The following is a 27016-nucleotide window of genomic DNA, read 5'->3' as shown; positions in this document are numbered from 1 at the left end:
ATGCGGCCTTTGCCCTGGGGCCCTGTTACCCATGTTTATGTGGACCTGTATGTGACCTCCATCATAAATGTGGTATGAGTCCAGCATGATTTTCTTCTCATTTGGGTCATTATGAATGTCTAGCAGGTGTAGCATCACTCAACACCATTTTTATCTACAGAATGAAAAAGACCAGAGCTTCTCGACACAGGTCAAAATGATAAGTGTAAGTGCTTTCAAAACCAAATTTCCTTCTTATTTCACAAAGTTTTAACTGATTAGCATGGAAATATTAAGCATCTCATCCTTAAAATCAATTTGTATTCTTTATATTCTTACATTTCCAGGCTTGGGCAAATGAGAATATGGACTGGGGTGAAGATACATTTTGTGGAATAGGGACACTAGGAGCCCCAAAAGACAGGTTTTGGACTCCAGACATTGGAATTGTAGAAAGGTATAAAATTACTTGTCAAAACTTTTATATTTTTACTTTGGGGATTTTACTCTCTTTCATTAGGGTGACCATACGTCCTTTTTTTTCCCGGACATGTCCTCTTTTTAGAGCTAAAAAAATGTGATTTCTAGATCACCCAAAATATCCGGGATTTGGCTTTCGCTCTTTACAGTCGCCATTTTTACATCGCTTTAGGTCCCGCCTTCTCTCACGCAACCATTGGTCGTTCGGTCATGTATGCAACGCAAACATTGGTCAAACTGCATCTCAATCATTAGTCATTACCCTCAGCACCATGGCAACAGCCAAGAGACAGAGCATCGCCTGCTTGTCAACACTGGCACATGGCTCCTGAACAGCCTAAAAAAAAAAGCCCAAATGTGAATTCACAGATGATTAACAGAGAAAATTCCCATGTTTTCGTCTCGGAAGGGATCCTCGGTCGGACCATATAGTGTGAGCACATAAATCCTGAGCTCTGGCTTTACATCGCATGCAATCTACTCGTTCAATGTGAGTAGGTACCTTGCTGAAATCACACAGACATCGCACAGTGTATGCCCGCCTTAAAGCAAACACCGATCACCATAATGGTAACTTCAAACTTTATTATTTGCAATAAAACATCACCACCTAAACCTCTGTTAATTTTCATTTATAAGTTCTGTATGAGGGAAATAAAGTCCAACTGGCTTGTAATAAGTCAAGTTGCTGAGATCTAGAGAGACCTGTAAGTGTTTAGTGTTTAATGTTTAATGTGACGTGTTTTCAGCTTATTTAAATAATGAGATTTACTTTAATTTAAGGTGTTTGTTTGGCAGCCGTTGTTGCCAGTCATTTGACCGTTTTTTCATGTAACTGTTTTGTTATTGTATTACAAATAATTACAGATAATTTTGTTAATTTAACATATGTAATTTAAGAAAACAGAAAAGTACTGTATTTTTATACAGTACTTTTCTGTTTTCTTAAATTACATATGTTATAAAGTACACTTATAACACTCAACAAACCTAGCCAGTTCAGATATTTCATGTGTTCTAGCTCAAGCAAACCTGGTGCAACTAATGAAGCCCTTGATTATTTGAATCAAATGTGCTTGAGACAACATCTGTTTTGCAGATTTGTGCTGTTGTGAGGGATTCTATTCGGGGGTTGAATAATTTTGAGACTTCAAAAGTCATTGAATGTTGTAACATTTTTTATGTTGAGCTAACTCAATTACTTTTGTTTGATTTGTTCATTGCAAACAGCTGAAAGTCCTAAAATTTTGCCAATAAACCTGATTTGCAATAGGGGTTGAATAATTTTGATTACAACTGTATCTTAAAAATAATGAAATGTTTTGCCTCTCACGCAAATTTTCAGCAATCTCTTTTGATTTTATTTAAATACCCAAGGGCTGTTTCATAAAAGACGCAAAGAAAAGCGGGGATTAAACTCCAACACCTGACTTGAATGAACCTAACAAATAAATTGGGGCTAAAGAGGTTTCATAAAAGGTAATTGAAGTTCAAGCAATCTCACTAATTTGATCCAGGTTTATCTAGTCTAGATAATTGCGTGTGCACGCGTTTCTTAAGCAGCCCTAGAGGTCGATCATAGATCATATCGATCCACTATCAAACAAGAATAGGGGAGCGCGGGGCACAACCTAACGCGGGGTTAGTTGTAACACGCTTGTTTTAAATACTTCCGCACATGCTTGGATGACGGAACTTTGTTTATTTACTAGTTGCCATATCAACACTACATAGAAAAAAAAAATCCGCCAAATGTTTTTTTTTTTGGAAGATATCCATAGATATTTATTAAACCATAGCAAAAGTAAATTTCTTACTTAAGTTAATTTTTCATCTCTATTTTTTGTGTTTATTTAAAATAAGACAAATCTGATATTATTTTAATCTCCAAGATGTTATTTAACAGTTGAGATAGTTATTTAATGCTTCGCTAACTAGCAGAAGACACTAGCAGGGTTTAAATCCCAGTTGCGCAGGCGGGGGCATGTTGTAACACTGCGTTACAATGTGCCCCTATTAGAAATATGCTATTATATTCTATACTTTTATTAATTTAATTGAGAAAACGTGAGAAAAAGGTGAATAAAGACTGAGAGTCAATGTTCAGAAATTACTAATTATTTATTTGTTTTGAACTATGTTGTATAGCTGTGTTTTCATGTGTTCGTAGTCAAAACTCAAAAATGAGTTTCTATTTAATTATTAAAAATTGCCATTATTTTATATGAAAAAGTTTTTTAATTGTATTTTATTTAGAAAATATTTTAGTTTGTTTTGTATATTTTTTTTATTAGATCAGATAACAATTTAAGCTGCCATATGTTATGTTACAATGTGCCCCACACATGTTACAATGTACCCCACCTATGGGGCATGTTGTCACATTTCACTTCCATTCTTTCGGGGTATATCAAGAAAAAAGTATATACTGTATTAATAAAACAAAAACACATAATTGTACTAGACATGTGGGAAATTAATGTGGGAAAAAATAAATACTCTGAACCATAAGTAGATTTACACAAACTGAGAAAGTCAAAAAGCGTTAGGTTGTGCCCCGCTCTCCCCTACATTTTGTGCTGTTTTATGCGTTTTAGACATGGTGTTTTCCTCAGTGCAAAACTTACATTTCACAGGTCTATTCTCCATCTGTAAATTTTAGAAAGTAAGAAAATATTTCTGTTTTGCTGCTAAACTTCACATTGAACGAGCGCAAATAGGAGCACAATAACAATAACAATAACAATAACTGACTAAAATATACTTTTTGCTTGGGAAATTTATATTTAATAACACCAGAAATATCTTCTAACGATAATAATTTATCTTTAGGGTGTTGGATAAGTTGTGGTGAACTTATAGCTTTTTACACTCATAGCCTATATGTTATAATTAAAATAATTATAATAAATAAATAAATAAATAAAATTGAACAGAAGTAATTCAGAGAATACATTTTTAAGAAACCAAATATAATAAAGGTACAAAATATAGTTTTGGGTATATGACCTATGCTACTTAAAGATGACTTAAGAAATAAAAATAAATAAAAAAAAATGGCAAGAGAAAGCGAGAATTTGTTTTGGTTAGATTTAGTTTCTAAAGTACACTACAACTTAAAATTAAGAGAGAAAGTATACATTTTGAAAAGATATGGGCAACTCTAAAATCAAAGAATATTCCATAAAACAAAAAGGAATACATTACATTAATAACTTTTGTATATAACCCTCCCTCCCTTTTAATTCTAGTTATTTGTTATTTTATTTATTGACTTATTTAATATGGTTATTATTTTAATATTTAAATAATATTACTTGAATAACTTATTAGGAATTATGTGTAATTATAAGAGTTTGATATAAATATGTGAATGTTTAATTTTTATTAATATTTATTAATATATTTGTTTGTCTTTTTCCCCTTTTTTCATATTTCATATCTAACTATGTACTTATTGGTTATTGTTCCCTTTCGAAAGCTACAGTCGATGCTGCGCTGATCAGCACATTGGGAACGTCTTTAGTCGTGACCAGCTGTGAATATTGTGTGTAACACGTCGATAGAATTGACCCGGAGGTAATATAGCCTCGGTCGATGACGTCATCGGCTCGCACCCGCAACACGAGGCTATAAATAGATGAGCCACAGGTGCATCATCAGGTCTTTTGTCTTCAGACCATTCTGTGCATGTGTGCGTCAAGAAAACTCTCTCTCTATACTTTTCATCTGCTGACTACAGATCTTTGTTAGGAGTTAGTTTCATCAGGCAGTGTGCGGAAAATTTCTCATTTCTCAAAATCTTTTTCTCTCACGTTACAACAAAGAGTTTAAAAAGTAAAAAAAGAGGAGAAATGAGCCAACAAATCAGTAAGCGTTGTGTTCCTCCATGCTCCCGTCCCATGTCTGAGCTGGATACACACGATTACTGTTTTGTTTGTTTGGGGGAAGAGCACGCGGTTCTGGCTTTAGAGAAAGGCGGGTGCGAGCATTGTGAACAGCTCACAGTTAAGATGCTTCGCTCTCGTCTGAACTATTTCCAGTCCGCACCCACATTACCATCGTGGGGCTCTCATATGGATCTGCATGACGAGCAAGAGACGGGTCCGTCCCTATTGCTTGCTGCGTCACCAGATCTACGCATCCCTTCTCGTGATCTCGAAGCGCGCTCCGGTGCTTCTTCGGTTCACGAGGGGGATGATATATCTCTTGGGTCTTCGGACCACGAGCAGCCCGCCTCTGATGGGGCACGGGATGGGGCACGTTCAAGATCTTTTCGCCCCTTCCCGTTACCCTCACAAAACCTCTCCATCCCCGCCACCTCTCGTGCTTCGGGGGCAGCGGTTTCCAGCGAAATGTTAGATGTCCAATTTATTCGTCGTCCTCCACGTTTCAACGGCGTGGTCTCCACTTCCGTGAAACCGGAGCTGATGCACGTATTGTCACAAGAACTGCAAACTGTTCTGAGCAAAGAGGCCATAGAACATGTTCCGTCTTCAAGAGAGAGAGTCGGGCTATTACAGCAGATACTTCCTGGTTCACAAAAAGGATGGGGGGGTGCGTCCAATCTTAGATCTTAAACCGTACAGTCAAAGCGCTCAAGTTCAAGATGTTAACCGTCAAGACGGTCGTATCACAAATTCAACATCACGATTGGTTAGTCACGATCGATCTGAAGGACGCATATTTTGACATAGAAATATTGCCACAACACAGGAAATTCCTGAGGTTCGCTTTCGGGGGCGAAGCGTACCAATTTCGGTTTCTTCCATTCGGCCTAGCCTTGTCACCTTTGTACACTATCTCTGTGGCTCAGACCCCGGTTCCTCGCCTTGGGTCCCACTCTAGGGGCGCCGTGTCATCGTAGACTGCTAACGACGGACGCCTCCCTGATGGGCTGGGGAGCAGTCTTAGATAGCCATCCAGCTCAAGGGGAATGGGAGGGCCATCAGCTCGATTGGCACATCAATTGCCTCGAGATGATGGCCGTATTTCTGGCTCTGAAATATTTTCTCCATCAATTGAGGGGCTGTCATGTCCTAGTGCGGGTGGACAACACAGCAGCAGTCTCTTATATAAATCACCAGGGAGGTCTGCGCTCACGCAATCTGAACAGAATAGCGAGGCAGATTTTTCTCTGGCTCTCTTTCTCTGCTCATAAGATTTTATAGTTTGGATGTTCATGTCACTCCGGACTCTCATGTCCTTGAGTCAACGTCACAAGCTAATGCCTTCTTGCGTTCTTGTGAGCACACCTGCACAACCGTAGGGGTCCAGACACTTTCAAACACGGCAGCGTGGGTATTCTCATTCCCAATGCACTGATCAGCGCAGCATTGATTGTAGCTTTTGAAAGGGAACGTTCCCGGTTACTTAACTGTAACCTTGTTCCCTGAGAAAGCGGAACGAGATGCTGCGCTACTTTGCCGTGCTGAAGATGTCCCAGGACTGCTCTTCAGACAAAATATCCTGATGATGCACCTGTGGCTCATCTATTTATAGCCTCGTGTTGCGGGTGCGCGCCGATGACGTCATCGACTGAGGCTATATTACCTCCGGGTCAATTCTGTCGACGTGTTACACACAATATTCACAGCTGGTCACGACTAAAGACGTTCCCAATGCGCTGATCAGCGCAGCATCTCGTTCCGCTTTCTCAGGGAACAAGGTTACAGTTAAGTAACTAGGAACGTTCTAATTATGTGTTTTTTATGTGTTGGTGGGTATAATCACAAAAGGAAAAAAAAGTAGAAAGAAAAATAAGGAATAATTATTGGTGGAATATTTTATCTTTAAAGGAACTATCCATTTGTATAATTGCGTTAAATGCATTTGAATTGAAACACATAATAAATAAAGCATATACAGTATATGCTAAAATATTTGTTGTTGGACATTAGATGTGCCTTATTTAGAATTTTAAACCTAGAAGTAAGTATGTTTTTTTATGATAGCAATAACTGTAAAGGGACTATTGTAATGGGGTAAATCAAATGTTGGCTAATATACTGTAGTCCAATTACTAAGCTCAGATTCATCTTACCAGTTACCAGTTAGTCTGTGCTTTTGTAATTATTTATTTTTAATTTTGTGATTTTAACTTCTGCTTTAAAAAGTTTTTTTTTAAGATTGTAATGTTCTAATGTTCTTCTAATAACGATAAAAATGTACTACAGCTGCCAAACAAAACCAGAGAGAAATGTATTCATTAATATTTAAAACATTTTAATTTAATTTTTTTTAATTTTTAATTTTTAAACATAAAAATATAAATGGGCACAAAACATTCAGCCAGTAAGAAAACCTGTAGGATATATACATACCTATATATATATAGGCTACAATAATAATTGATACAATACCTACAAATGTGTTAAATTATATTGTATATTATCAATTGTTTATGTAAAAAAAATAAAAAAAAAATAAATATATATATATATATATATATATATATATATATATTGTTTGCATTTAAATGATGATACAATAATATCATATCATAATGATAATGATAAATTAGACATTTATTAAATGCTAACATTGTTATATATATATATATATATATATATATATATATATATATATATATATATATATATATATATATATATATATATTGTTTGTATTTAAATGATGATACAATAATATCATATCATAATGATAATGATAAATTAGACATTTATTAAATGCTAACATTGTTATATATATATAACAACGTTAACATAAAGATTTAATATAGCCTACAATATAATTGAACACGTCTGTAGTAGGGCTGTCAAAAGATTAATCGCGATTAATCGCATCCAAAATAAAACTTTGTGTTTAAATAATATATGTGTGTGTACTGTGTATAATTAAATTTGTATATATAAATACACACACATGCTTGTATATATTTAAGAAAAATGTGTAATTTATGTGTAAAAAATATATATTTATATATAATATAAATTATATATAAATATATACAGTATATGTATGCAAATATTTCTTAAATATATACATGCATGTGTGTGTATTTATATATATACAAAACTAGATGTACCACATGGCGGTACAAAATATGACCGCCGCTCAGGCCTGCACTGGCTTTCCACAAAAATAAATGACGTGGAGCAATTTGGCTGTATTGCGTGTTTATGTATATAAGTTGTATATTTTAAAAGACTGTCTGGAGTATTCCTGTGGATCATGGATAATTTAGAGTTTTGTAATTATTTGCCATTACTATTTAAGTTTTATATCAAAAGTCATTAGTTTAGACACTTAACATCCATAATGTGAAAACGTCACATCCATAACAGTGGTTAACAGTAAAAAGCGACTGAAGTGCCCTTGAGCAAGGCACCTAACCCCTCACTGCTCCCCGAGCGCCGCTGTTGTTGCAGGCAGCTCACTGCGCCGAGATTAGTGTGTGCTTCACCTCACTGTGTGTTCACTGTGTGCTGAGTGTGTTTCACTAATTCACGGATTGGGATAAATGCAGAGACCAAATTTCCCTCACGGGATCAAAATAGTATATATACTTATACTTATACATACTAAGTATGAAAAATCTGTGTTTTTTTTTTTTCAAAGGACCCTCCCATTCAATTTATACAAACCTCTACCAAACGGTTGAGGTGCCTGTTGATGGTAAAAGTCTGTTATCTGACTTTGGCATGGGTTTGTTGTGTTTTACTGAAATAAAAAACATTTTTTCCCCAAAAAAGTGGTTTTATCTTGTAGCCCTGGTCCCAGAGTTTTAAAAAAACAATGTTAACAAAATTAAACTCATTCCCACTGTACCTAGTAGAACACTTAAGTAAATGTCCCATTGAAATTAATGGGATTTTATGGATTTAGGTGAAGAAAGTGTACACATAATACATTTTGGTCTGTACCATGAAGAGAAAACTGATTCAACTATATAAACTATATATTTTCTGAAAGCGTAGACTCTCAGGATGTGATCTAACATGGCATGAAACATGTCCCACCCACGTCATTAGTATACTGCCCAAGCATAACACATTGGGTATTGGTAAATCGGGTATATGGCTGATACCTAAAAAAAAGTAGTAGTATGTGCATGTCTGTCTGTGTGTGTGTGTGTATGTGTGTGTGTTTGTGTATGTGTGTGTCTGTGTGTGTCTGTGCGTGTATGTGTGCGTGCGTACATGTGTGTGCGCGTGTGTGTTTGTGTGTGTGTGTCTGTGCATGTGGATTTGTATGTGTGTGTATGGGTGTGTGTCTGTGCCTGTGGATGTCAGTGTGTGTGCATGCTTGCGTTTGTTTGTATTCCTGCATGTGTGTGTGTGACAGTATCATCCTAAACCAGCAACCCTTCGCTCAACAGCACCATCTACAGGCCGATGAGTGTACAGTCACTAAATGTGCACATAAATGAATTTATTTTATACCCCCCCATGGATGAAATTCTACGAAACTTAGCATACCCCCAGAGGATGTCAAGTTAATCATACACATGAAATATGGTGCAGTTCTGAACATCTCCACTGAAGATAGGGGCGATTAAAGCAGAATAATATTGCATTTTAATTTTTTATGGGAGGGGCGCAAATCACAAATGAGTGATTATGGGCTAGGTTGATGTGGGCCCTTAAGACCAACATACCATAAAAATTTCTTCATCCTCGGTTCCACGGTTAAAGTAGTTATTTAGGAAAAACTGCATTTTTGGGGTTTGGGGGGGCCCAGCGCGGGGGGGGAGTGGCCCCCGGGGACCAAACGAAATTTTTCCGTAAAAATCTAGTGGGGCTACATGCCCACCAAATTTCATGTTCCCCGGTGTTTCGGTGTCCCTGGTATCGTTGACGGAAAATTCATTAGATTGACGGGAAAAAAAAACTAAAAAACTTTGACAATCGATTATGGGCTAGGTTGATGTGGGCCCTTAAGACCAACATACCATAAAAATGTCTTCATCCTCGGTGCCGCGGTTCAGGTAGTTAATTAGGAAAAACTGCATTTTTTGGGTTTGGGGGGGCCCAGCGCGGGGGGGGAGTGGCCCCCGGGGACCAAACGAAATTTTTCCGTAAAAGTCTAGTGGGGCTACATGCCCACCAAATTTCATGTTCCCCGGTGTTTCGGTGTCCCTGGTATCATTGACGAAAAATTCACAGGGGGCCCAGCGCGGGGGGGGAGTGGCCCCCGGGGACCAAACGAAATTTTTCCGTAAAAGTCTAGTGGGGCTACATGCCCACCAAATTTCATGTTCCCTGGTGTTTCGGTGTCCCTGGTATCGTTGACGAAAAATTCACGGGGGGCCCAGCACGCAGGGGGGGGTGAGTGGCCCCCGGGGACCAAACAAAATTTTTCCGTAAAAGTCTAGTGGGGCTACATGCCCACCAAATTTCATGTTCCCCGGTGTTTCGGTGTCCCTGGTATCGTTGACGAAAAATTCACAGGGGGCCCAGCGCGGGGGGGGAGTGGCCCCCGGGGACCAAACGAAATTTTTCCGTAAAAGTCTAGTGGGGCTACATGCCCACCAAATTTCATGTTCCCCGGTGTTTCGGTGTCCCTGGTATCATTGACGAAAAATTCACGGGGGGGCCAGCGCGGGGGGGGAGTGGCCCCCGGGGACCAAACGAAATTTTTCTGTAAAAGTCTAGTAGACCAACATACCATAAAAATTTCTTCATCCTCGGTGCCACGGTTCAGGTAGTTATTTAGGAAAAACTGCATTTTTTGGGTTTGGGGGGGCCCAGCGCGGGGGGGGAGTTGCCCCCGGGGACCAAACGAAATTTTTCCGTAAAAGTCTAGTGGGGCTACATGCCCACCAAATTTCATGTTCCCCGGTGTTTCGGTGTCCCTGGTATCGTTGACGAAAAATTCACGGGGGGCCCAGCGCGGGGGGGGGAGTGGCCCCCGGGGACCAAACTAAATTTTTCCGTAAAATCTATAGTGGGGCTACATGCCCACCAAATTTCATGTTCCTCGGTGTTTCGGTGTCCCTGGTATCGTTGACGAAAAATTCACGGGGGGCCCAGCGCGGGGGGGGGAGTGGCCCCCGGGGACCAAACGAAATTTTTCTGTAAAAGTCTAGTAGACCAACATGCCATAAAAATTTCTTCATCCTCGGTGCCACGGTTCAGGTAGTTATTTAGGAAAAACTGCATTTTTTGGGTTTGGGGGGGCCCAGCGCGGGGGGGGAGTGGCCCCCAGGGACCAAACGAAATTTTTCCGTAAAAGTCTAGTGGGGCTACATGCCCACCAAATTTCATGTTCCCCGGTGTTTCCGTGTCCCTGGTATCGTTGACGAAAAATTCACAGGGGCCCCAGCGCGGGGGGGGAAGTGGCCCCCGGGGACCAAACGAAATTTTTCCGTAAAAGTCTAGTAGACCAACATACCATAAAAAATTCTTCATCCTCGGTGCCACGGTTCAGGTAGTTATTTAGGAAAAACTGCATTTTTTGGGTTTGGGGGGGCCCAGCGCGGGGGGGGAGTGGCCCCCGGGGACCAAACGAAATTTTTCCGTAAAAGTCTAGTGGGGCTACATGCCCACCAAATTTCATGTTCCTCGGTGTTTCGGTGTCCCTGGTATCGTTGACGAAAAATTCACGGGGGGCCCAGCGCGGGGGGGGAGTGGCCCCCGGGGACCAAACGAAATTTTTCTGTAAAAGTCTAGTAGACCAACATGCCATAAAAATTTCTTCATCCTCGGTGCCACGGTTCAGGTAGTTATTTAGGAAAAACTGCATTTTTTGGGTTTGGGGGGGCCCAGCGCGGGGGGGGAGTGGCCCCCAGGGACCAAACGAAATTTTTCCGTAAAAGTCTAGTGGGGCTACATGCCCACCAAATTTCATGTTCCCCGGTGTTTCCGTGTCCCTGGTATCGTTGACGAAAAATTCACAGGGGCCCCAGCGCGGGGGGGGAAGTGGCCCCCGGGGACCAAACGAAATTTTTCCGTAAAAGTCTAGTAGACCAACATACCATAAAAAATTCTTCATCCTCGGTGCCACGGTTCAGGTAGTTATTTAGGAAAAACTGCATTTTTTGGGTTTGGGGGGGCCCAGCGCGGGGGGGGAGTGGCCCCCGGGGACCAAACGAAATTTTTCCGTAAAAGTCTAGTGGGGCTACATGCCCACCAAATTTCATGTTCCTCGGTGTTTCGGTGTCCCTGGTATCGTTGACGAAAAATTCACGGGGGCCCCAGCGCGGGGGGGTAAGTGGCCCCCGGGGACCAAACAAAATTTTTCCGTAAAAGTCTAGTAGACCAACATACCATAAAAAATTATTCATCCTCGGTGCCACGGTTCAGGTAGTTATTTAGGAAAAACTGCATTTTTTGGGTTTGGGGGGGCCCAGCGCGGGGAGGGAGTGGCCCCCGGGGACCAAACGAAATTTTTCCGTAAAAGTCTAGTGGGGCTACATGCCCACCAAATTTCATGTTCCCCGGTGTTTCGGTGTCCCTGGTATCGTTGACGAAAAAATTCAGTAGATGACGAAAAAAAAAAAAAAAAAAAAAACTTCGACAATCCCTATATGACCGCTTTCGCTAGCTACGCTAGCGGCGGTCATAATAATGGTATGAGAGAGAGTCAGTGCATATCATTGTGTTCCTGATGGTCAGTGTTAGAGGAACAGTGTAATAACTCAGGCTTAGCCTGACAGTTAGCCTGTCCTGGATCAGGTTAGTCTCCCAGCGTAAGTTGCCAGAGTAACTGAGTTTGAACTATTTTAAGTTTGCTTTATGAAACAGAATCAACCGACAATAAGTCTGACTAATTAAAATAAGCCTGGTTTGTATTCTAATCTTGTTTTATGGAACAGCCCTCTGTTGTCTCTAAACATCTATATTAATATTATTATTATTATTTGCAACATGTATGTTGTGTTTTGGTTCCCTTTCGAATGGTCACTTCGTATTGCGTAGCTATACGCAGTGGGGAAACTCCTTTTCCTCGATTTACTGAAGCTTATATGTAAAATGCATTTGCAGCTGCACAGCTAGCACATTGAGCGTCTGGCTCGCTCATAGGCACTGCTGCAGCAACTGCACATCCAATGGCGCGGGCGCCTCTGACGTGCGACCAATGAGCTAGCCCTACGTCAGAGCGCCCCAAGGGGGCGTGGCCTTAGTCTATAATAGTCCCCCGAATTCGCCATTATAGCAGATCTTAGGTAAGATCTCCACGCTACATTAGGTAAAAGTAAGGTGCACAGTCACTGCTTTCCTGGTGCTCGTGTTTCTGAAATCGCTGCTCGCGTTCCTGAGATTCTGAACAGTGACGAGCGCGTCGGAACTGTGGTCCTGCACGCGGGAGTGAACGACAACAGGCTGCGCCAGACGGAGATTCTGAAGAAAGACTTCAGGAATCTGATCGATACGGTATGCAGCACATCGCCTGAAACAACGATTATTGTGTCAGGACCGCTTCCCACGTACCGTCTAGGACATGACAAGTTTAGTAGATTATTCGCGCTAAATGAATGGTTAACGTCATGGTGCAATGAGCAGAAACTGCTCTTTGTAAATAATTGGAATCTGTTTTGGGAGCGTCCTAGGCTTTTCCGTGCTGATGGCTTTTCCGTGCTGATGGCAGATTCGGAGCGGATCTTCTGTCGGATAACATCTCCAAAATGTTAAATACCTTTTGACTAGTAACCAAAAGTCCAAATCATAGTCTCTGCTGCACCAAATTAACTGATATAAATACTAGTGTAGAACATTGCATAGAAATTGTGTCTATTCCTCGTTTAGTGCGATCAAATAATAAATCTACTGCAGGATCTAGGAAAAATCTAATTGTTATTAAAACAGAAAATGTTGCTATTAGTAAACAAAAACAATTTCTAAAGCTAGGTCTTCTAAACATTAGATCACTCACACCTAAGGCAGTTATTGTAAATGAAATAGTCACAGATAATAGCTTCGATGTACTTTGCCTTACTGAAACCTGGCTTAAACCAAATGATTATTTCGGTCTAAATGAGTCTACTCCATCAGGATACTCCTGTAAGCATGAGCCCCGTCTGATTGGTCGTGGCGGCGGTATTGCAACAATCTATAGAGATTTTCTTAGTGTTACTCAGAAAACGTGTTATAAGTTTATTTCGTTTGAAGTTCTTGTACTAAATGTTACGCTCTTAGATGCTAGAAAAACATCCCTATTATCTTTAGCCTTGGCTACCGTATATAGACCGCCAGGGCCTTACGCTGATTTCCTAAAAGAATTTGCAGATTTTCTCTCAGACCTATTGGTCAATGTCGATAAAGCATTAATTGTTGGAGATTTTAACATACACGTAGATAATCAAAATGATGCGTTAGGGGCTGCGTTTATAGATTTATTAAACTCCTTTGGGGTTAAGCAAAACGTTACCGGACCAACTCATCGTTTTAATCATACACTCGATTTAATTATATCACATGGAACCGATCCAACCGATATAGATATCATTCCACAAAGTGATGATGTCACTGACCATTACATGGTAACTTGCATATTACGTACCCCTGTAATATATCATGCTGCGCTGCGTTATCGATTAGGCAGAACAATCCTTCCATCCACCATAGATAATTTTTCAAATTGCTTATCGGATCTGTCTCAGCTGCTCAGTGAACCCAAACAAACAGATGAACTAGAGGAACTAACCAGCACTATGAGCACCATTCTCTCTGGAAAATTGGATATTGTTGCACCTATTAGACTAAAAAAGGTCAGAGAGAAAATGAAAGCACCATGGTACAACAATACTACGCGTGTTCTAAAGAGAGAAACCCGTAATTTAGAACGTAAACGGAAACAAACTAATTTAGAGGTTTTTAGAATCGCTTGGAAAGACAGTACGTCACGTTATAAAAAGGCCCTAAAAGTAGCCAGGGCTGAGCACCTCCGCAAACTAATAGAAAATAACCAAAACAATCCTAGATTTTTATTTAACACCGTGGCTAGACTAACAAATAAACAAGCGTCACCTGAACAAAATATTCCGTTACAGTTTAGTAGTAATGATTTCATGAATTTTTTCACTGAGAAAATAGAAAACATCAGAACCACAATTGTAAACGTTCAATCCTCAATCGCGCCTTATAACTCATAGGCCTTATAGCCTCGATTATCAGCCTGCAAGAACAATTACAGTGCTTTACAACTATAGAACAAATAGAGTTAAATAAACTTATCACTTCCTCTAAAACAACAACATGTTTATTAGATCCCATACCAACTAAACTACTGAAAGAAGTGTTATCTGTAGTGGAAGAGCCTCTCCTCAATATTATTAACTCATCTTTATCTTTAGGTCATGTTCCAAGAACATTTAAACTGGCAGTTATAAAACCACTCATTAAGAAACCACAATTAGACCCAAATAACCTAGAAAATTATAGACCCATTTCAAATCTTCCTTTTATGTCTAAAATACTAGAAAATGTTGTGTCCGCCCAACTAGGCTCTTTCTTACAAGAAAATGACATCTATGAAAAGTTTCAGTCTGGTTTCAGGCCGCACCATAGCACTGAAACTGCGCTCGTTAAAATCACAAATGATTTACTCTTAGCTTCTGACCAAGGCTGTATCTCAATACTAGTTTTACTTGATCTTAGTGCTGCGTTCGATACTATAGATCACACAATACTCTTAGATCGACTACAAAATTATACTGGTGTTCAAGGACAAGCATTAAGCTGGTTCAGATCATACCTATCTGACCGATACCATTTTGTCTATTTAAATGGAGAAAAATCGATCATAACTCCAGTAAACTATGGAGTGCCGCAGGGATCTGTGTTAGGCCCTCTATTATTCTCAATATATATGCTGCCACTTGGAAATATTATAAGGAAACATGGAATTAGTTTCCATTGTTATGCTGATGACACTCAAATATATATTTCATCACGGCCGGATGAAAACGCTAAATTATCCAAATTGACAGAGTGTGTTAAAGATATAAAAGATTGGATGACGCGCAATTTTCTTTTATTAAATCCAGACAAGACAGAGGTAATACTTATCGGTTCAAAAAACCGCCCACAAAACCTCTCACAATACAACTTTAACATAGTAGGATGTCCTGTTACTTTATCCTCTACAGTAAAAGACCTGGGTGTTATACTTGACTGCAACCTGTCTTTTGAAAATCATATTTCATATGTTACAAAAACAGCCTTTTTCCACCTTAGAAACATTGCTAAGCTACGTAATATGCTATCTGTTTCTGATGCAGAAAAGTTAGTTCATGCGTTCATGACCTCGAGACTAGATTACTGTAATGCTTTATTAGCTGGTTGTCCTGCATCCTCAATAAACAAGCTACAGTTAGTCCAAAATGCCGCCGCTAGAGTTCTTACTAGATCAAGAAAATTTGACCATATAACACCAATTTTATCATCACTACATTGGTTACCTATAAAGTTCCGTATTAATTACAAGGTATTGCTACTGACTTATAAAGCCCTAAACGGCTTAGCTCCAGTTTATTTAACGGATCTTCTATCGCCCTATAATCCATCGCGCTCTTTAAGATCACTAAATTCGAGGCTTTTGGTCATACCTAGGATATCCAGATCAACCAAAGGAGGGAGATCATTTTCACATTTAGCTCCAAAACTCTGGAATAGCCTTCCTGATACTGTTCGTTGCTCAGACTCGCTCTCCCAGTTTAAAACTAGATTAAAGACGCATCTCTTCAGCCAGGCATTCATATAATATTTTTAATCTTACAGTTAAATCCGATCTCTAGTTCATAAACGCCAGAGGAGAACTGGCCCCCGACTGAGCCTGGGTTCTCCCAAGGTTTTTTTTTTCTCCATTAGGTCACCTGATGGAGTTTTTCGGTTCCTTGCCACTGTTGCCTTTGGCTTGCTCAGTTGGGGATACTTAATTTAATTAATCAATCAACAATACTATTGATCAGCATTACCAAACGTGGACGTTTTACACTAGAAACAAACACTGATGTACTATTTTATTTAATACTGTGAAGCTGCTTTGATACAATCTGTATTGTGAAAAGCGCTATATAAATAAAGTTGACTTGACTTGACTTGAATCTTACTCCTTCAGCGACAACTTCACATCTCTGACTGTGTTTTACTGAGCTTCGCCGTTTGAACAAGCCCTTCAGCCTGAGCGAGCATCAATTCAGCGGACTACGCTTTTTCAGCCGTTTTCTCCTGACGCCATCTCACCTGTGGCTATCTGGCGACGACGCAATATTCTTTTTTGAATTATTCTGATTTATTATGCCTTGTTCATCCTGCGCCACGTGCGGTGGCAAGCTGCACGAGGCCGATGGACACGCGAGCTGCATTTCATGCCTGGGAATTAACCACGCGGAGAATGCACTCTCTGCTGGCGTCCCCCCCCCCCCGCCCACGTGGCAGGCCTCGTCTCTTTCGGCGGATCCGTCGAGCACAACAACAGCCTTTCTCTCGCGGCTTCTGAGGAGGATTGGCCGGGCTCTCTCGACCCCGTCACACCTTCCCAGTCTGTTAGCGAGGATTCAGCTACCAGGACGAACTCCGACGCTGAAATGCTTTGGATCCTGACCAAGGCTGTCGCGGACCTCGAGCTCGAGTGAGCCTCGCCCGAGGAATCTCCTCGTAGCTGGCTAGATGGCTGGTTTCTCTCGGGGCGCCAGCAGGCTCCTCGTCACAAGCCCACACCATTTTTCCCGGAGGTACACAAGGAGCTGACCAAGGCGTGGCACGCACCTTACTCCGCATGTGTGGGATCGTCGGTTTCCGCAATGCTATCCTCGGTGGACGGCGCGGTGGAAAAGGGATATGAGTCGTTGCCGCCCCTCGAAGAGGCCGTGGCCGCTCATCTGTGTCCGAGCACAGCTGCTAGCTGGCGAGCTAGAGCTCTTCACCCGAACAAACCCTGCCAAACTACTTCAGCCCTCGCTGGAAGCGCGTATTCCGCCTCCGGTCAGGCTGCATCGGCCCTACACACGATGGCTGTGCTTCAAGTGTACCAGCCCAAACTCCTCCAGTCTATGCATGAGGCTGGCCCGGACCCCGAGGCCTTCCGCGATCTCAGAAGCGCCACGGATTTGGCCTTGCGCACCACCAAGGCCACAGCACAAGCGATCGGCAAGAACATGGCGAGCTTGGTCGTGCTAGAGCACCACCTCTGGCTTAATCTCACCGAGATTAAGGACACTGACAAGACGAAGTTCCTCGACGCCCCTGTAACTAGCTCCAGCCTCTTCAGCCTGGTGGTGAAGGGGTTCTCTGAGCGATACACCGAGGCACAGAAGGCGTCCCAGGCCATGCGACACTTCTTGCAGAAGCGCTCGAGTTGACTTAGTTTCTCAGATTGTTTTATTGGTCATTATGTTCACCTGTTATTCATTAGTTCCCTTTGTTTTTTCCATGTATTTTAATCCTGAGTTCTCCTTCATTCTCTCTCCGTCAGGGTTACGCTGATGTTAGAGATTGTGTTTGAGTTTATTTTGTGTCTGTTTTGTGAGAGATTGAATTAAAGTTTCTGTTACTTCTTAATCTTTGTGTGCTATATACTACAACCGTACCATGACATTATTATTATTTTATCCATTTAGCATCAAGACCGAGTTTGGAACAAAGGATTCTCCATATTTGCAGTTGACCTGCTATGGCTTTACAGTCTCATCTGATGTGTTAGCTCTGACCACGGCCTGTAAGATGAACTTGTACAGGTTTCCCTTTGACATCCAAAGCTGCAATATAACACTTCAATCTTCAGCGCATTCAGGTACATCTGAAACCCATGAATCAGTGTTGACAAACACAGAAATGAAAGATAACATGATTTCTCTACAGTTTGACTTTAATTTCACTGAATATAATCCTGTTCCCACAGTAGATGAGCTTGTAATGTACTCACTCTATGATTCTGTATGGCTGACCAAGGAGTCGAAGCAGACCTTTCAGGCCCAGGGAGAGTGGGAGCTCCTCAGTATAAATATGACTTCCTCCAACAACACTATTTTATGGGGTGTCAAGAATCAGCTGGTATATCAGGTACAGAGCACAGTGTAAATCAATAAGTCAAAATGATCAAACCAAATAGCAAAATATGTGCTAAAATAAAATAAAAATTTTACCCTTTAAAGGGAAAGAGAAAAAAATGTCTTTATAAAAAAAAAAAATGTATTGCTCTTATCCAACACATTATATAATTGTATTCAATAATACAATTTTTTATCTTCTTTATACTTGCCATGAGCATTTAAAAAATTCAAATCCAAAGTACAATTAGCATGTTATTTAGTCAATGTATTCCTAGAGTAGCTCTAGTACTCTGGACTAGACAAAGTCTAGGACTATTTAAAGGGGCGGTTGATTGTGATTTCACTTTTCTAACTTTAGTTAGTGTGTAACGTTGCTTTTTGAGCATAAACAACATCTGCAAAGTTACAACGCTCAAAGTTAAAATATTTGCTTTTAAAGAAATCACTCTTTAACCCTCAGGGGACCACAAACGCGCCCGCGCGTTTTGCTCGTTTTTTTTTTTTAGCAATGAAAATAAACACCAAATGCTCTGTTAATTTTGATCTTTCATTTTCGTGTAATACATCAATCGATCCTGTTCAGTTTCTATTTTTTTTCTGTATACTCACAATAAAAATAAAGTGTTTTGCTTTTTGACAAATAAAGAAAAATTAACATGATGCGATTTCTGCCTTCCCTCTGTCCGTGAACTCCCATTTGAAACGCGTTCGAAAATGATCAATAACTCCGCGAAAATTTAGTCAAACAGGCAAACAGACCCACGGGCATAAAGCTTGAGATCGCATCTGTTAAAAGAAGTAACTTATATAAAAAACAAATATTCTCAGTTTCTGTAATCTGTATAAAAAGAGAGCGACTCCTGTCGAGCTCATTAGGAGTTCATTCACAGTAATGTGACCACTCCCCGGAGAGCGCGTGCTATTCAAACGCAAATTCTGAGGGGTGTGAAACGCCCATCAGCTGTAAACACAGCGCGTCGCGATCGAGTGAGGCATAATATAGCCTACCTTATGGAGAAACGATTCCTCAGAACAGTGCTGATGAGGAGCAATATCTCCTGATATGAGGAGCAGATCCCGCTGCGCTGAGGAGTGAGGTAGGCTGTTTTCTTTTCTCACGTGTGGAATAACGTTATGGAATAACGTTAGTGTAGGCCTATGCAAACCGCAAAAAGATGAATCGCATTTCTATAATATGACTCGCCTTTCTGTGAGATGAATGAAGGGTACATATTTGTAAAGACTGTTTAGCCTGAATATGAATCGCGTGTCTGTGTGTGAAAGAATAAACTGCTTTGCTATAGCCTACTGAGATGAGTAAAAATCCACTGGAATATGTTGAAAAAAATGTATTTGTATAAGCAACGTATTAAACTGCAAAAAAAAAAAAAAAAACTATTTTTGTCAAAAATAAAGTCATAGACTAAGATGTTAGATGTTCCAATGTTGGCTATATTCAAACTAATGAATACATATGATAAAATTTAGGCCTATAATCTTTTTTCTTTTTTTTTTTTTACAAAGAAAGAGTACACTTGAAATATTGTTGAAATTGTAATTATTGTTGTAATTGTAACATTTTTAATAAAATAGCAAAACATATTTACAAGAGAAATGTAAGCGAAATCTTAAATGGTCAATATAAGTCTTCTTCTAAATACATCTTTTGTCGTTGCATTGTGGCTCAGTCAGTGTCACACCTGAATGAATGGCTCATTAGGCAGTCATTATGCAGAATGGGTGGGGAGATTATGCAGAGATTATGCAATCTAAGGTGTAAACTACTCCTCCCCCTTGCATATTGGCTTTCCAAGCAAAACCTGTTTTACACCATTTAAATCAATGTATTTTTTTTTTGTGAACGATAAAGCAAAACTATTTTCACATAATTTTGAAGCTAGAACACAAAGGGACAACATCCATTAGTCAAAAGTCTTGTGGACACATATTTAATATGTGTTTTGTGGTCTTAATTCAGCAACTTTCATTTTAATTTTTTCCAATAACCACGCATAAACATTATTCTCTTAAAAATACAAACATCTACATACACGTTGCTCGCATATTATGGTAGCCCTGTTTGTGCTATATAGAGTGAATTTACACCTTTGCCATTAACATGTTTATAAATAACTGAAAAAAGCACAAATGTCAAGGCATGTCAGAACATCTCAAAGGCCCCAAAAACACTGTGGTCCCCTGAGGGTTAAGGACTACAACAAATGACTGGTAGGGATTTCACCACAAACGAACCGCTCCAGAGTTTGTTTCAACTACATCTACTCTTGAATACCACCCACTGATTAGCATAGAATTTACATGTTAAATTTCACAATTAAATTGTAAACTTTGCATTTTAATTTAAATTCTGTCAGTATTATTGTATTCCCATTATATATAAAAAAGCTTTATAAGCTAAAGTTGCATTTCTTTTTCCCAGTTCAATAATGACAGTCTTGCCTCGAAATTACAGTGAAACTGGAATGCCAGTTACATTTTCAGCTTTTATTTTTCAGCTACAGTGCATAACTGTGAAGATTCAAATGCTTATTGAATCTTGTAATTATTATTATTTTTTTTTTTAATTGGCCACATTTTGCATTCACTGGTGAATTAATTTAGCCTGGGTTTCCCCATACTGCCTTGTCTATGCTTTTTCCTCGTCGAATTTCTGTCGCTCTACATACGTCATCTGGTATAATTGAAGCGATTGGCTATGAGCTACGTACAGGCGCATTTGATAGACATTCATAGCGCCCAATAAACGGCTCTGGGCATTCGTAAACCACGCCCCAAATACGAGAAAATGTACACGTGGTTCCCAGACCAAGTCTCATATGAGACTTGGTCTGACGTTAGCCAGGCTAGAATTAATTGGCTGTAGTTGGACATTCTTAATTGATGCTTCTTGATTTAGATTTACTGCTTTAATTGTTAAACTGTTTCTGTTCTTATTTGACAGATCACCATCAAGAGGAGACCTCTACTGTATCTCGTCAATTTCATGCTACCAATATTTTTCTTCCTTGTGCTGGATGTGACCTCCTTCTGTATTGACACGAGTGGATCAGACAAGCTGAGCTTTAAAGTGACTTTACTTCTGTCTATTTCTGTGATGCTGCTGATTCTTAATGACACACTGCCCTCTACAGCTGATAAAATCCCTCTGATTGGTGAGTCTAACTTAAACATGATAATCATAGCTTAAGTGGTTAAAAATGCAATTGCATAATTGGAGGCTTGTAGTTAAAATCCAGTTTTCATTCAGTTACAGTCCTGTTTCTGTTTCTTTTCTTTTTTTAAACTTAAATTTGTATTAATATTCGGTTTACACAAAAGCTTATTAAAGCTTCTTAAGTTTCCATCTAAGAGCAGTAAATGGTCAAAAATCGATATTTTAATTAGCTGTCATGACCCTAACTATTTTTATCACAACTTTAATGTTCTTTGAGGTTCACATGTCAAGTCAAGTCACCTTTCAAAGCAGCTTTACAGTGATAACAGGAAAATAATGCATCAGAGTTTGTTTCAGCTGTACAGTGTGAAGAAAATAGCATCACAGTCCAACTTAAGTAAGTTCAGTGATGGTTCATTTTTTGTTGTAAAAACATTGTTAATTTAGTTCATTTATAGCCGCTCTGAAGAAAACAGTGATGTCATCGTCCAGCTCAGTTCAGTTCTCATATAATGGTGTCAATGCAGGATCCGGCGGATCCTTTTGTGGCTCAGATAAGGTCCAGTTCTGGTTTATTTCTTTGCTCTTGGCTGACATGTGGAATTGTTATGGCCTGCTTGTGGCCCAGATCTGGCAAACAGGAACGTTCCGCCCAAGTGGCGTCATTCCACACTGCATGTGGGCCAGATAATCTTTCCTCTTGTGCCAGATGTGGGCCAGATCTGGGCCGTCACAATGTTGCTATGTGGGTTGAGGTGTCTTGCGATAGAGGGCTCGATGGTGAGGAGGTCACCCATGCCCTAACTTCAATACCTGCAAGACCATTTTTGAGGTCAAGCGGATCTCCCCAGCAATGGTCCATGTGTTTAGCAAATGCAAGGAAGACAGGGAGAAGCTGCTATGGGGCCAGTAGGGGTCCCATGAGTTTTCCATCGAAGACGTCCCTCTCCTGGTCCAAGGCACTTTGTAGGGTCAGCCATTAGATGTTGAGACGAGCGGTCAATTCCTTGGGAGCATTAGCCTGAGTGGTTACAGATGAGGTGATGGTTTGCTCATCTTCCACACCATCAAGAAGGGCCTGCATCATCCTTGTCCCCAGATCAGGGCAGCTCGTCAATGTGTATAACAGTTCATTATAATTGTAATGGTCATCATAATCATTTATACATATTTCCCATTGCTACAAGCCCAAGTGTTTCCCCGTTTTTTGGCCTGGTACTGACTTTCACTACATTTGTGTTCTCAGTTCTTGTTTCTTGTTTCCTGAATTTCTGCTCCTTTCTGTGTTTTTGATTTATTAAATAAACTTTAACTGCATTTGGATCAAACTCTCCCTCGTCTCTGAGTACCACAGTGTACAAAGTACTGTATCACACCATCTGTGTCTTTGGGTCATAAACATAAGACACAGTACAATAAATACACTGGAGTTTCTGAGATCACATGATAAAAAAAAGTTGTTAGTTACATTTCAGAGCAGGAAAGACTTTTGCAGTCATAGTTTGCTATCTTCACAGGTGTTTACTGCAGTGTGATTTTCAGTCTCATTGGCATCAGCATTCTGGAGACCATTGTTGTGAATTTTATGATGGCTAGAGGAGCTGAGAGCAGATCAGTGGAAACCACATCTGCTTTTACTGGCCAAGATGGTAAGAGTCGACACACCATCTGATTATGATATTTGTTAACACTTTACAATAACAGTGCTTGAATAATCATGATCTCATACCTGAATTAAAAGTTACTTCAACAGGAACTCATTTAAATGCAGTGACTCATCAAAAACTAATAAAGAGCTGTACCCTTTACTATTACTGGAGCCATAGGGATTCATTCCTGAATAATAACCACATTAACTACAAGTTAGTACATGTTTGATAGGTAATGTATACATTTCTGTCAGATTAAACTAAATGGATATAGAGGTGAGCATGTGAAGTTACAAGCTCTGTGGCCAAGGAGGCTGTTCCTAAGCTCCCTGATCTCAGCCATTGAAGCTCCCTGCTCCGCCGGCACTCCAGAGGCCACATAGTCCATTCTGTTCTGCCCTGGTCCCATGCATCCGCCATGGCTCCCAGCTCTACCGGCTTCACCTTGGCTCTCAGTTCCGATGGATCTGCTTTGGCTCCTGCCTCCTCCGGCTCTGTGGTGGGCTCTTCTGTCTCTTCTTCCACATGCTTCTTCTGGGCACTCCACCGCCCAACCCGGTCCACTCTACACTTGTACCTCTCTGCAGCCTATATCTGTAGCCGCGTTCCATTACCCTTCAAATTGCGCAAATTGAAATTGCGAATTGAAAATACGCCCAATGGAAACACGTCAATTTAGCCAAAACCTCCCATTTATCGCAAAAAAGTTTTTGCGTTCAGATGAGGTGGTTTTTCAGGCAATTCAAAAAAGTAATATTTCGCAGAACTGCAATGGAAACAGTTTTTGCGCATTTACAGTCACCTGACTTAGATGACGCGGTGTGTTTGGACAAGAATACGAGACAGAGTTCTTTATTAAATTCATATAAGACAAAAGAATGACATAAATACTGGATTCTAAACCTCAAGGAAATGCCACAATCAAGACCTCGGAGCAGATATGAGGGAGATCCCAGAAACACCTCATATGTGCCGCTCACAGTATAAGGGTCTTTCCTTGCCATTAATGCTTGGATAACAATTGCTTGGTTAATGCTTGCGGTAGGCTACGTGGCTGTGATATATATATATATATATATATATATATATATATATATATATATATATATATATATATATATATATATATATATATAACTTACCAACGTCCGTTGCCATAATTTTTGGAATTACTTATCGCGAGAGGAAAAAATTACGTTTTAGTCGCATAACATCGGTTAATGGAAACGCCGCCATTTCGCAATAGTTTTTATCGATATTTAGAAAAAAATCGCAAATCTTTAATGGAAACGCGCCTTATGTCACATTTCCCTTGTGCCTTCCCTAATGTCTGGTTACCACAGTCACTAATCATCCACACCGGATCTTCATCAGCGCACGCATCAGCACTCCTATAAAGCACACACACAGTCACGCAACTTAGGATACCTCCTTTCCGGCCTCACTCTCATTATGCCAGCGTGAGTGTCGATGTCTCATCTGCTCCAGTGTGATTCAGCTCTCCGTGACCCTGGTAAAGGAAAAAAATATATATATTGCCTCTCCACTGAACTGTCTATCTCTCATTGACTAGCCTGAATCCATTCACATGCCATTGTGTCATTAAACAGCCACATTTTGGTTCAACTAACTCTATTTCTGAGTCTGGTATACCCTGACAAAATATAGATAGAATTCATTAATGATTATCAATTTTGCATGTTTCTTTCCTTTCTCTTGAAACTCACCCTTACTGGGTCCTACCAGGTTTACTCTTCATTCGGACTAGAAAACAGCATCATTGTGAAGCTGAGTTATTAATATGATTTATTATTGTAGGTCATAATTAATCTAACATTATTGATAAACTAAATCCTGTGAAAATCACCTACTCAAATATATTGCACATATAGACATTCATATATAGCTATGATTGCAGACACACACTCTTGACTTCACGAATCAATGTTAACATATTCAATATAGTTTATGTATTGCAGCCCAAAGAAAGAGCTGCTACAGAGGCATCCATGTATCTAATGTGAAGGAGCATTTAGACTAGTAAATGGTTTCAGATTTAACTGATTTTCAGATTGAGGCACTCCATTGGTGCAAGATATAAAAAAATCAATTGATCAAATTCACAGTTTAGATTTAAATATACTTAATAAAAAAATCTGTTTTTGAATCATTAGGTGCCTTAACAGCTAATGAATTATCATACACTAAAGGAATTATCATGCGGCTAGCATTCTTCACTGTCATATAAACGTAGCATGCCACAGGAAAAGTGTTCAAAAGCAGCGCATCCACTACAAATATTTAAATCTAAATTCATATAATTTTTGTTCAACTTCTGGATAATGGCTTTATGTAATTTGAACAATGACAGGCAATATTTATTCTATATGTGTATAACAAAATGCAAACAGTTTAAAATCATTCTGTTCACATAATTTTTTCACTCACTCCAGTAAAAGAGTGCGTATGCACGGTCTAGAATGTGTGGAAGGTGTGCACATATTTATGCAGTTTATTTTTTTAATAAATCCAGATATGTGCGTGGATAATTGCGTATGCACAATTCCATGGCCTTTTTTTGTTTACGCAACATTGATACGTCAGGACCCTGATGATTCATCAGCACTGTGGCTTGAATACCATTGTGTGGCCTCTCAAAATTTTAAAAGCAAAAATGCGAGACATCACACAATAGCATCCAACTCGACTTGCAGCACTCATAAATGAAAAAAAAAAGGCAGGGTCTCTTGACACGTGAAATGCTGAAAAATAACATGTTTTATGTTAATTACATGTGTGCACATCTATGTTTAATTTTGCTTCATTTCATCACATGAAAATAGCATTTGAAGCTTTAAATTAGCACATTCATCTGAGACCATGTGATCACATATGAAAACAAACCACACCAAAATCACATGTGCAATTAAGTTGGTCATTCTAATAATTTCAGCAAAGATTCCCTTTTTATATTTATACAAAACACAAGAGATAGTATTTATCAAGACTAATAATTTGTCTTTCCTCTCATAGACTGTGTAATAGACCAGCAGAACCCTCCAGACTCAGTTAGAGATCAGAATGAAGAGCAGTCTCATACCCTCGACCGTCTGAAGCAGATCCTCACTGAGTATCAGGCTGCAACTCGACAAAACCCTCGAGAGAAGACATCTCTGTGCTGGACCAGAGTGGCAAGAATTATAGATGTGACCTTCCATTTTTTTTATGTAATCACTATTACTGTGTTTCTGTCTGTGCTTGGGAAGGTTTGGGGACTATATTGATTTCTTATATGAGATGACACACAACTTTCCTGCAGAGTTGATCAAACTCAGCTCCCTGTAACTTACTGGTAATCCTGACGACCTGGACTGGCTCAGGTGTGTTTGATTAGGGTTGGAGTAAAGGGTAGACCCTCCCTCCTCCTCATCCACACACTAACCCTCCAAACCCCACCCCAAACCCTTCTTGTCGGTTATTGGCTGGAACAGTATGTTATGTTTCATGGTGCGGGTTAGCCTAGTTTGTTTTTCTTGCCATTTGTGGAGCCTGCTTTCACTTTATCTTTCTTTGCTGCTGCAAATGTGTTTAACAAACACACTGTCACCGCGGCCTATACAATATATATAATAAGAGTTAAGAGCCCAACTAATGGAAACACTAATCACTGTTATGGTGACTTCAAATGAAACACATTAGAGTTAAACCTCTGTTAATTCTCAATAAAACTTCTGTAGACGTCTGACAGAAATAAAGTCAGTCTGGTTAGTAATAAGT

The 27016-nt window shown here is 39.8% G+C and overlaps 1 protein-coding gene across 1 annotated transcript; it reads left to right on the top strand.

Moving 5' to 3' along the window:
- On the top strand, positions 1 to 26584 carry LOC308696436 (5-hydroxytryptamine receptor 3A-like; the record flags this gene model as incomplete). The annotated part of the gene is made up of 8 exons (XM_081375177.1): positions 1 to 72; positions 327 to 436; positions 17984 to 18156; positions 18265 to 18425; positions 21378 to 21588; positions 23108 to 23239; positions 26273 to 26414; positions 26506 to 26584. 8 exons carry the CDS (start codon positions 1 to 3, stop codon positions 26582 to 26584), a joined length of 1080 nt encoding a protein of 359 aa, XP_081231303.1.
- Between the last annotated feature and the right edge of the window lie 432 nt (positions 26585 to 27016).

This window comes from Scardinius erythrophthalmus (assembly GCF_964197995.2).
Source record: "Scardinius erythrophthalmus genome assembly, chromosome: 1".
Taxonomy (NCBI): Eukaryota; Metazoa; Chordata; class Actinopteri; order Cypriniformes; family Leuciscidae; genus Scardinius; species Scardinius erythrophthalmus.
The sequence above is the reverse complement of the archived record's forward strand: the minus strand, read 5'-3'. Positions and strand labels throughout refer to the sequence as shown.